General features: G+C 34.8%; 2 protein-coding genes across 2 annotated transcripts in view; one reads left to right on the top strand and one right to left on the bottom strand.

The window, feature by feature from the left end:
• flvcr2b (FLVCR choline and putative heme transporter 2b) overlaps window positions 1-12,915 on the top strand; it is a 343,389-nt gene that overhangs the window by 221,075 nt on the left and 109,399 nt on the right. The gene's annotated exons all lie outside the window — the stretch shown is intronic.
• On the bottom strand, window positions 6,109-8,219 carry fosab (Fos proto-oncogene, AP-1 transcription factor subunit b). The gene is given in 4 exon segments (NM_205569.1): window positions 6,109-7,253; window positions 7,343-7,450; window positions 7,567-7,776; window positions 8,004-8,219. Coding segments are annotated over 4 exon segments (1,050 nt in total). The 5' UTR covers window positions 8,109-8,219; the 3' UTR covers window positions 6,109-6,626.

Below are 12,915 nucleotides of genomic sequence, written 5' to 3' on the forward strand. Positions count from 1 at the left end.
GCAGAAAAAAATGTAAGAGCTTTAATTAACAGATACGTTTAATTCATTTGAGACTTGAGTTAAAACAATTACATAAGTACATAGTTTTACGACAAAACATCATAATGTTTAATGTTAGGGGCAGCATGGTGGCTCAGTGCTTAACACTGTCACCTCACAGTAAGAAGTTCGCTGGTTCGAGTCCCGGCTGGACCTGTTGACATTTCTGTGTGGAGTTTGCATGTTCTCCCATGTTGCCGTGGTTTTCCTCCGGGTGCTCCGGTTTCCCTTACAGTGCAAAGCGCTATAGGTGAGTCTAATAAACTACAGTGGCTGTAGTGTATGAGTGTGTTAAAGAGCGAGTGTGGATGTTTCCCAGTACTGGGTTGCAGCTGGTAGGGCATCCACTGCGTAAAACATATGCTGGATAAGTTGGCGGTTCATTCTGCTGTGGCGACCCCTCATGAATAAAGGGACTAAGCCGAAGGAAAATGAATGAATGAATGAATGAATGATTGTTTGCATTTTACTATTGCACTCTTTGTCATTCAATATCATGTTCATTTGTGAATATAATATTTACTCATGAAAATCAATGAAATGCCCATATTGTCTGTGCTTATCATGAGAGAAATAACAAGTTATGTCACACATGGCATGTTCTTCCAGTGTTGGCGTGGATTTCATTCGGGTTCTCCAGTTTCACCCACAAGTGCAAAGACATGCGGTAGAGGTGAATTGGGTAGTGTATGTGTGCGAATAAGTGTGTATGGATGTTTCCCAGTGATGGGTTGCAGCTGGAAAGACATCCACTGCGTAAAACATGCTGGATAAGTTGGCGGTTCATTCCACTGTGGCGACCCCGGATTAATAAAGGGACTAAGCTGAAATGAATGAATGAATGAACGAATGAATGTGTCTCTGATATTCCAATAAAGTATGGAAATCTTATTTATTCAGCTTTCAGATGATGCAAAAATCTCAATTTCATTAACAAGAAACAGCAGGGTCACAAATACCCCTGTAAAATAAAGAAGCAAAATTGAATCTAATATTATTTAAATTTGCATTGTATTTTACTAATATATTTTCTTACAATATTTCTGTAATAGTTTCTTTTACTGACACAATACTAATGACCTGTATTTATACAGAGATTAAATGGTCATAGCAGATCAGCTAAGAAGTCAAAAACAAGCCTTTCAGGACATTAGATCATGCAATTATTCACAGACAAATGCGATATCTATTTACTGCATAGAGTTGACTAGTGTTAAATTACTAAGGCATTTCCTTATTATCTATAACCAGTATTGGAGATCCTCTACCAGCTGTACGGATTTATTGTGAACAGTCTCTGCTCATGCCTCCGTCAAACAATTTTCCAGCAGACGAGGTAGAAAATGGCGTCAATCCAGCAGTGAGGGAGCTGTGCATTATGGTCTATCTTTAGCCTGGATTCTCTCTGCCTTTTTTTTCCTTCCCTTTTTCTCCTGCTTTTTTACGCTGCCTGTCTGTTTCCTCCCCTGGGCTGCAGCATCGACGCAGGTCGGCGTCACCGTGTGCTAATTTTACTGCTGTTGATGCTGATGGTGAAAGCAGCGCACCTGCTATTTCTGTCTCTGCCTCTCTCTAGGGTCCGCCAATTGTATTAATAGACAGGGAATTATTACGTACTACGTGATTTTTACGTCAGGGACACTCTCTCACTGAGTGCCGGTGTCTGCTGTTAGAGATATAAAGCGCTAGTTTTGAGCATCGACGTTAAAAAAGCAATTTATTTGGAAACACTTCACAAAAAAAGTTCCATTAGTTCATGTTAGATTTGCGTAAATGTGCGTTTACTAACACGAGCAAACAATGATAACACAAGTTTATTTTTTCCGCACTTTTCATACATATTTTAATTAAAAGGGTTTTATATGAACCAGATTTAAAGAATCATGAAATAATTACACATAAACACTTACCGGCCTCTTTATTAGGTACACCTTACTAGTACGGGTGGACCCACTTTTGCCTTCAGAACGACCTTAATCCTTCGTGGCAAAGATTCAACAAGATACTGGTAATATTCCTCAGAGATTTTCCTTCATATTGACATGATAGCATCACGCAGTTGCTGCAGATTTGTCGGCTGCACATCCATGATGAGAAACTCCTGTTCCTCCACATCCCAAAGGTGCTCTATTGGATTGAGCTCTGGTGACTGTGGAGGCCATTTGAGTACAGTGAACTCATTGTCATGTTCAAGAAATCAGTCTGAGATGATTTGTGCTTTATGACGTGGTGCGTTATTATCCTCTTGGAAATAGCCATCAGAAGATAAGTACACTGTGGTCATAAGGGATGGACATGGTCAGCAACAATACCCAGGTAGGCTTACCCCCAGCCTAAACCGTTGATACAAGGATGGATGGAACCATGCTTTCATGTTGTTGATGCCAGATTCCCACCCTACCATCGGATGTTGCAGCAAAAATCGAGACTCATCAGACCAGGCAACGTATTTTTAATATTCAATTGTCTACATTTGATGAGCCTGTGCGAATTGTAGTCTCAGTTTCCTGTTCTTAGCTGACAGGAGTGGCACCCGGTGTGGTCTTCTGCTGCTGTAGACCATACTCCTCAAGGTTGGACGTGTTGTGCAGACAGAGAAACTCTTCTGCAGACCTCGGCTGTAACAAGTGGTCCATTGAGTTACTGTTGACTTACTAGCTGGAACCAGTCTGGCCATTCTCATTTGACCTCTGGCATAAACAAGGTATTTGCTACCACAGAACTGCCGCTCACTGGATGTTTTCTCTTTTTCAAACCATTCTCAGTAAGCTCTAAAGATGGCTGTGCGTGAAAATCCCAGTAGATCATCAGTTTCTGAAATACTCAGATCAGCCCGTCTGGCACCAACAACCATGCCACATTCAAAGTGACTTAAATCACCTTTCTTCTCCATTCTGATGCTCAGTTTGAACTGCAGCAGATCGTCTTGACCTTGTCTACATGCCTAAATGCATTGAGTTGTTGCAATGTGATTGACTGATTAGAAATTTGTATTAATGAGCAGTTGAACGGGTGTACCTAATAAAGTGGCCGGTGAGTGTAAGTGTAATAAAACAACAAAGCATTAAAATGATTCAAAGCAGATTAAAACAGGTTTAAACGGATTATAAAAAAAATAAGAAAAAAGAAGAAAGAAAGAAAGAAAGAAATAAGAAAGACAGAAAGAAAGAAGAAAGTAAGAAAAAAGAAAGACAGAAAGAAAGAAGAAAGAAAGAAATAAGAAGAAAGAAAAAAGAAAGAAAAAAGAAAGAAAGAAAGAAAGAAAAAAGTAAGAATGTAAGTAAAGAAAGAAAGAAAGAAATATGAAAGAAAGTAAGAAAAAAGAAAGAAAGAAATAAGAAGAAAGAAAATAGTAAGAAAGTAAGTAAAGAAAGAAAGAAGAAAGAAAGAAATTAACAAACAAAGACAGAAAGAAAGTTAGACACACAGACAGAAAGAAAGAAAGATAGTGGGATCTGTCGGATGTACCACAGTGCTCTTGTCATAAAAATGTGACGTTTATTTATCATTTATTACAAAATTTTATTTATTTTTGTTAATGTTAGTTAATGAAACTAAAGTTGCTCATGTTAACTCTCTGTGCATTATCTAGTGTTAACAAGCACAATTTTGCATTTTAATAATGCATGAGTTGAACTATAATTAATAAATACTTTTCATATTAGTGAATATATAAACTTACATTAACTTGTTAAAAAGTAACCTTTTTATTTGATCTTTTGCAGTTGCTTTTATCTCTCCATTCAATCCTATGCAATTAAAAGTATGATTTTAATATCTGCATTAAGAGCCAAATCAGCATTAAAAGCACGTGAAAAAGGAGGAACATCATCACATTCTTGAGGTTTAACTTAGTATGCAATCGAGATAAGCGTGAATGAGGAAGGAAGTGAAGGCAGGATTGCGTCACAGTCTATTACGCACATAAACAACATCATTTCCTCTGTCATGTCTGTAGATAAAGTACGTCTCACGTATCGGGATGAAGTGGAGAATGTAACTTCACATTTTCTTTTAGGGCTTCTTTTATAAATTAATTTGATGTTTATTGCGTATACTTAATCAGAGATCATGAACTTGATCGTCAAATCAGTTTAAAGGTTAACAGGAAAAATATTAGGGTGTGGTTTGAAGAATTGAGATCATTACAAGGCCAAAATATGACTATAAAAAGATTGTGAAACGCAGACGTCTGACACATTAGCTACTGTTTAATCTTTAGGGACGGTGTGACTTATGAATGTTTTTTAAAGTCCATTTTGGCTGCATTTATTTAATCAGAAATAACTATTTATTTACCAAACAACTTAAAAAATAGGTGTTTTCAATATCTATTTGTTATATATATATATATATATATATATATATATATATATATATATATATATATATATATATATATATATATATTTTATTTATTTATTTATTTATTTATTTATTCATTTATAAAACAGTTCTGTCTGGTTCTCGAATCTGATTGGCTGATAGCCGTGATTTATTTAAGTAATATCAGCACTCGTACAGCCTTTTTACCCTTTGTGTATTACTCCGCCCACATACAGCCAGCAAAAAGCAGATACTACAGATCTAAAGTTTAAAAGATGCACGCTTAGCTGTTCAACTGTCAGCTTATAATTTGAATCCAATGCGGAAGAAAGTAGTTCCTCATACAAAAGGGTTTTTGAGACTCTCCAAGTTTGATTTTGTTTTTATATACACAATATTGCCGTCAAACTGTTGTATAAACACAATATCACACTTGTAGCAGTGCGAAATAGCTGTTTATCGGCACTGGTTAGGACACTAAGGCGCACGCCTCCTACCAGTGCCGATATACAGCCATATCGCACTGCTACTCGTGTGATATTGCTCATTTATATATATATATATATATATATATATATATATATATATATATATATATATATGTATGTATGTATATATATTGTGTTTATATTTATGCATTTTTTCAGAAATCTTTACTGAGCCTTTTTTTTTTTTTTTATGTACTTTACTGTCACTTATGATCAGCTAATCTATCCTCTCTGGATTTAGGTATTATTTCATTAACACCTTAGCAATTTAACACCAATTCCCTCTATTAACTACTGTCTTATTACCTGCTTATTATTAAAATATGGACTCTGTTAGAACTTATAAAGTACGAGCTTATTCTACATCCATTTACCCCATACCTAAACCCAACTACTATTTTACTAACTAATAATAAGCAGCTAATTAGTACTTTATTGAGCTAAATGTCTTAGCCATCGCTTTACAAAGAAATCTTACCGAGCTGAATTCTGTAGATCAGTGTTTCTCAACCACCAGCTCTATGTCTCCTTAACCAAACACACCTAATTCAGACCATTAGCAGAGACTGAAAGACCTGTGATGGGTGTGACAGCTAAAGGAGACAGTAAAGTCTACATTGGATATGTGGCTGGCTGGAGGTGCGATATGCACATCAATATAGCAGCATTTTTTAATGACACTGTATAACAATAATTAATATCTTTACAGTACTGTGATTGTTAGGTTTGGTTGGGGGTGGGTATTAAAAAATAAAATGTATTGGGTAATTTAATAGATAGCTTTCCAAGGAATGGGTTGCAGCTGGAAGGGCATTCGCTGCATAAAAACGTGCTGGATAAGTTGGCGGTTCATTCCGCTGTGGCGACCCCAGATTAATAAAGGGGCTAAGCCGACAAGAAAATGAATGAATTAATTTAACAGATAGCATAAGTAATACTACATACATCGACTGTTTTTACATTACTGTGATAGTTGGGGTGGGGGTAGCCGTTAATAAAATACAATTAATAGGAAATTTAATAAATAATATAAATCTTGCTAACATCCGGCCGCAACCATATGTGATCTATAGATGATTAACCATGTGGATGGACGATAACAGCCTTCTCAGCCTACTTAGTTAACTTCCATCCTCAACCGTATTTGATCTAGCAACAAATGTGCAGTGTTGGTTGTCCTTCAGGAACATGGTTGAGAAACACTGCTGTAAACTGTATTTTCAAGCCACACAATAAGCTCGCATTCACACAAATCTTTTAGTTTATACATTTAATATTTATTGTGTCTAGTTCTTTTTTTTTTTTGCAAACAATTCGCAAGTTCACATTTCAGTACAAAAATAAAAACTCCATAAATTAAAAGAGAGACTACGTTTTCACAGAAAACTTCATACTTGGACGTCAGACCATTTAATGCAATGGTTAGGCAGCACACATTTGAGTAAACAACATTCACACGTTCAGAAATCCACCGTTAAACGGCCGAAAAAAAATAACATGATAGTTCTCTATTGCTCAGAACACACTAAATACAACAAATCTAGCACCGGTAAACTCAGAAAAATAACTATATTAGGTTAACTCAACACTAACCAGATCATTAATGCAAATAAAATCAGTTGATCCATGCTTATCTTGCTACATGTGGCAGGCATGTATGGTTCAGATAAATATAGGAAGCAATATCCATTGCTTTAGAGTCACTTCCATAGCCCTGCAATGCCATTCGAAATCAAGTCACAGATATAAATACTAATAGTCTTTAGTGGAATCTCAAAGAGTGAGGAGGGTTGGGGAATTCAAGGAGTCGGACGACTGATCATTGCTGCTGCTGCCCCTGCGATGCACTGATGTCGGGAAGACGTCGTTTTCTGGGTAGGTGAACATGAAGGAAGACGTGTAGGTGGTGCAGGCTGGAGTGCAGGTGACGACGGGTGTGCAAAGCGGCTCCAGGTCAGTGTTAGCCGGCGTGTAGAGCGGCTCCCAGTCTTGAGTGTACAGAGAGTTGGACAGGTCCATGTCTGGAACCGAGCGAGCCGTTTCCAGCTCCGCTTTAGCCAGGAGCTCCAGAGACTCCTCTAGAGTGGGCTCCAGATCAGAGATCTTCACTGTGGTGGAGCTGAAGCTGTCAGTGGAGGCCGTGCTGGAGAACAGCAGGCTGCTGGAAGAGGTCGTGATTGATGTGTTTGGTGTGGAAGAGACCACTGAGGTAGTGACGATCTCTGGGACTGAGATGGAGCTCATGGGAGAGGAGGACGGCTCTGGGAAGCTGGCGTCGGCCGGGATCTTGCAGATGGGTTTGTGTGCGGCGAGGATGAACTCTAACCTCTCTTTTTCTTTGAGCAGGTTGGCGATGTCGTTCTGCAGGGCGGATTTTTCATCCTCAAGCTGGTCAGTTTCCTGTTGTGGAACATCAAAGGGTTAGTTTAATGATGTCATGGATGGAACGAGCTAGAATGGGATTTGGAGGGAAAATGCAGAATACTTACAGCTTGCAGTGTATCGGTGAGTTCACGTCGACGGTTGCGGCATTTCGCAGCAGCCATCTTGTTTCGTTCACGACGTACTCTTTTCTTCTCTTCTTCTTCTGGAGAAAGCTGCAGAAGCACAAAAAATAAGGGTGTTTTAGCATTGGCAAATTAACATTCAAAATGTAGATTTTCAGTTGTTTGTCAGTTGATTTTAAAACAAAAGTTAATTGCAAATTATTTACCTGTTCAGATCTGCTTCTCTTGTTGGAGGTCTTTGCTCCAGTAACCCTCATTTTGGGGTAAGAGCTCGGGTTGTAGGATTGAGCTGCGCCGTTGGAGGGCGCCACAGAGGAGATCATGGGCTGGACCATCCACTGCAAGTCCGGGCATGAAGAGATCGCCGTGACAGTTGGCACGAAAGAGGCACTTGAGACACTCAGATCCGTGAACTCCTGAAATATAGAAAATGAAATCGTTTATTATATGATAAACAATATATTTTGATTATTCACAAAACTAATATATATACAATTTATTTGTTTATATTACTGTTTATGGGGTTTCATTCAGATTATAACATAATACAGAACATAATATACTTTAAAAACATAAATAAACTGACTTAAATCATGATTTATCTGAAATGATCATTCTAAATATATTGCTGTCATGTAAATACCTGAGTCTGGTTGAGCGGGTAATACCCGACGCTGTCGCCGCTCGGTGAAGCCGTGCTGCACCGGGAAGACGCGTCGCAGTCGGCGTTAAGGCTGGTAAACATCATCCTGTCAAAAGTCGAAAAGCACGAGCTATCCAGCGCTAATATATCCAGAAAAGTAAAAACGCTCCGGTCTTGTATTTCCTTGCTCGTCTGCTGCTCTTTTCTCTGTTTTGGTATCCAAAGTTTGACTGCCGCTCCACAGCGCTCGCGGGGTTTATATCCAGATCTGTGCCTGACGTCAAAGGGAGGGGCGTGGCCATGTGCGTTCAGTGTTTGCATAGAAACGTTAAAAACACGTCTTCGCGAGCGCATTTTACTGAATACATTATCGAAACATTAATAATACAAACATACACGCTTAATACGTAAGATTTTATCTTTAAAAACATTCGCATGTTGCTATTTCTGGGTGAAACGGAGTGAAAGAGACGATGTTCCGTAGCAGGGTATCCCAAGACGTCATTTACCTTATATGGAAAACATCCTGAAGAGGCGGAGTGCTTATGGGAAATACTCTGTGCAAGTGAGCAGCATTATGTAAAGATAGTTCGAGAAGATTTCAATGTTTTACAAGTAAATAAATAAATAAAAACAGCATTTAACAGAATATACTTATTATATCAGCTCTAAATGGATTTTTATTATAGTTTATGAACTTGATTTAATGACTTTATATTATTTTCTTGACACAATCATTTGATCAAAATTGAATATGTCTTTTTAAGTACATATCACGTCCATGCTGTGTTTACATGGCACCTGTTGTCCTAGATTTCATCATTTCTGTGCAGAAGTATTCAAAGTCTTTCATGCCCCGGGCTGTGTTCGTACCTTTGGGTGTATAAAGGGCGTGTCGACTCATAAACCACGTATTTCCAGTGTGAACTGCCTTCACACGGTTAACGAGGGATTCCTTTGTAACAAAATGCTGAGCTCATTTATTTCCTCAGCCTATTGCATCACAGTAAATAATAATAATGCAAGATTTGTAGTAGTCTAAATGTGTTAAATCTGCTATATTCAATACATTTTTCAATATATACGTTATAGTATATTTAATAAAATATATGAATCACTATATTATGTATTAAAATCATCTACATCAGTTCAATCATGTTTATTTAGGGACCATTTTTGTATTGCTCATCATTAATTGTCCGTATTTATACGTTTATCATGTATAAAAGTCTTCGTTTATTACTTGTCTGCCGTTGGCTACGGGCAAACATGAGGTTTGTTATTGATTAACAAGCGAAAACAGCTCTATCAGCGTTCCCATGTGACGTCACTGATCCACTTCTCTGCTCGTGTTTTGTTTGATCTTCCGCGTTGTCTAAGCGACGCCCCTCCCACTGTCGTCACTGCAACACGAGCCTGTGCAAATGAACTCTGAAGTTTCACCTTTCAGCAGCGAGAGTCTGCTTTGTGTATTGCCGGTAAATAAACACGCCGCTTTGATTGTGTATACTTTACGGGTAGCAAAAAACTAAATTGCAACGTTTTATAGTCGAAAATAGTTTTGGTATAAACACAATAAATGCTTTTGACTTCCACATCCGACACCTTTAACCCTTTTCTAGATGTTTAACATGAAATGTTTGTCTGCAAATGTGAAGAATTTACACTGCGCCAGTTCTCTAGTTCATTTAGCATTTGCTTGTTCTCAAGGTCACGAGTCTACAATGCTTAGACGTATTATTAAATGCTGATGTATTTACACACATCCAGTTTTAATAAGCAATTTATAAGGTTTAGTCACCTTACATAAGCATAGTAACACAACTGTGTGATTATAGAATAGTAGGTGCCATTTTGTTAAAGCTATAGCATGTACAATATGTGCAAGAGATAAAAGTTTAGAAAGCTGGAAATGTCCCTGAAGAATTTAAACATTATTATTATTATTATTATTAATTAATTAATTAATTATATATTATTATTAGATTTGTAATTTATTACAATTTTATTCAATTATAATTAGAATAAAGTATTTTATCATTGAAAAATACTAGTTTAATTATACATGTGACATGTGAACAAAAGGATTGTGGACAGGTAAATACAGCCATCCTTATGAAAATAAAATTAAAATACACATTTTTAAATTTATAATATATTATTATAATTTTTTTTTAAATACATTTTTATTATTTATCATTTAAATAAAGTATTTTATAATTGAAAATACTAGTTTAATTAAAAAAATTTTTTAAACAAAAATACATATATGTTGGTACATGCGAACATTGTGGATGGGTATATACATCCTCATGAGAAAATGAAATGAAAATGCAAATTTTTAAATGTAACATTATTATTACATATTATTATTATTAAAAAAAATATTTATTTATAATTAAAAAATATTTTAAGATTGAAAATACTACTTTAAATAAAAAAAGTTTAACAAACAATGTGTTGGTACATGAGAACATAAGCAAAGGATTGTGGACAGGTAAATATGGGGATCCTCATGAAAATGAAATGAAAATATCAAATTTTTAACTGTTAAATTATTATTATACTGTTATCAAATGTTTATGTATTTTATTTTTTGTTATTTATAATCTAAGTATTTTATAATTTGAAAATACAAGTTTAATTAAACTTTATTTTATTTTAAACAAAAATATATATGTATGTTGGTACATGTGAACATAAGCAAAGGATTGTTGAAAGGTAAATACAGGCATCCTTGTGGAAATGATTTTAAAATACTCAATTTTCAATTTAATATAATATTAACTTTATATTTATTTCTAATTAATTATCATAGGTGACATTTTGTTAAAGCTATAGTATGTACAATCTACATGATAAAAGTTTAGAAAGCTGGAAATGTCCTTGAAGAATTTAAACATGAAAGGATGATGTCATTATGAAATCATGCTTATATGTATGAAGCTTTAATCACATGAATGAGGTCAAGCCATGGAATCCTCATGAAAGTGAAAGGGAAATGTTGTGATTATTAAACTAATTAAAAAAATAAAATACTTTTATAATAATAATTCACATAATATTGGAAGTGCACTGTTAAAAAATGCACTGTAAAAAGCCCAAAGTTGACTCAACTTAATATTTTAAGCCAAATAACTTCAACCCAACTCAACTTTCAAGTCAGTTATTTCACATGACTTGATTTAAGTTGAGTAGAATCCAAAAAGTGCAGCTTTCCACACAATTCATGCATGTTAATCCAACACAAATAGATCAAGTTCACAAATTTAAGTGCACTGAACACAAAACAATTAAGTTGTTCAAAAAAAAATCTCAAGAGTTTTGTTGTTTCAGCGCATTTTAAATAAATATTTTGAACAAACCTCAAAACATATATTAGTTTTTTTAATGGTAGGTTTTCTGTTGATCGATGTTTTTACATATGAACATAAGCAAAGGATTGTGGACAGGTAAATACGGGGATCCTCATGAAAATAAGATTAAAATACAAGTTTTTTTTATTTAATAAAATTATAATATTTACTTTTATATTTATTTCTGATTAATTATCATAGGTGACATTTTGTCAAAGCTGTAGTGTGTACAATGTGTACAGGAGATAAGGGGCTAAGTTTAAAAAGCTGGAAATGTCCTTGAAGAATTTAAACATGAAAGGATGATGTCATTATGACATCATGCTTTTATGTATGAAGCTTTGAACACATGATTGCAGACAAGCCATGGAATCCTTCATGAAAATGAAAGGGAAATGTTGTAATTATTAAAATACATTATTTTTTAAAAATAAAAGACTTTTTATAATAATAATTGCTACCTGGTGTTGCATTGCGCTTGGAAGGGCATTCGTTGTTTAAAACATACGCTGGATTAGCGGTTCATTCTGCTAATAAAGGGACTAAGCCAAAAAGAAAATAAATGAATGAGTAACATTTGACATAATACTGGAAGTACACTGTGAAATGCAGGGTTTTGCACAATTCATCCGTGTTATCCCAACACAAATCGATTAAGTTGGAAAATTTAAGTCCATTGAACATAAAACAATTAAGTTGAGAACAAATCTCTAGAGTTCTGTTGTTTCAGCTCAGTCTAAATAAGTCGTTAAACAGTATAAATCTAAGTTGATGCATCTCTTTAAGACAGGATGCGGGAATTGTGTTCTTAATCAGGTGGAAAGGATTCTGAATGATCCAACTTAGATTGCATATTATGAAATGCTTCCCTCTCAACCGATATAAGAAATCCTTTGTACCTGTTTCAGTGGGTTTATTTAACAAGAATTGAACTTTATTAGGATTAAAATTATTGTAGCTACTGTATTTTGTATTGTTTTTAACGTTTGTTTTTATGGAATATCTGCAGCAATATGATGATGCGCAACAAATTCCCTGTTAAAGACAATAAAGTTTACTACTACTAAAAACAGCAAAAATAAATAAATAAAAATAAAAAAATTATATATATATATATATATATATATATATATATATATATATATATAGAATTTTTAATGGCCGGTTTTCAGTTGATAAATGTTGTGTTTTTACATATTAACATATCCAAAAGATTTCAAATGTAACATTATCATTATTATTATTATATTTATTATTAACTTTTTTATTTGTTTATAATTGAAAAAATAGTAGTTTAAATAACATTTTTTAACAAAGAAAAATGTTATGTGAGTAAATGTGAGCATAAGCAAAAGCTTGTGGGCATGTAAATACAGCCATCTTCGTGAAAATGAAATTATATACTCATTTTTAAATTTAATATTATCAATATTAACTTTTGTATTTATTTCTAATTGATTATTTAACAAAAATCTATGGTAACAAGCTTTGTTTGTTATATGATGCTGTTTTTACAGAAATGACCCTTCATGCTGCCCTGTTCCCTTCACGAGGAT

Source organism: Danio rerio, chromosome 20, assembly GCF_052040795.2.
Source record: "Danio rerio strain M-AB ecotype USA chromosome 20, GRCz13ab, whole genome shotgun sequence".
NCBI classification, from domain to species: Eukaryota; Metazoa; Chordata; class Actinopteri; order Cypriniformes; family Danionidae; genus Danio; species Danio rerio.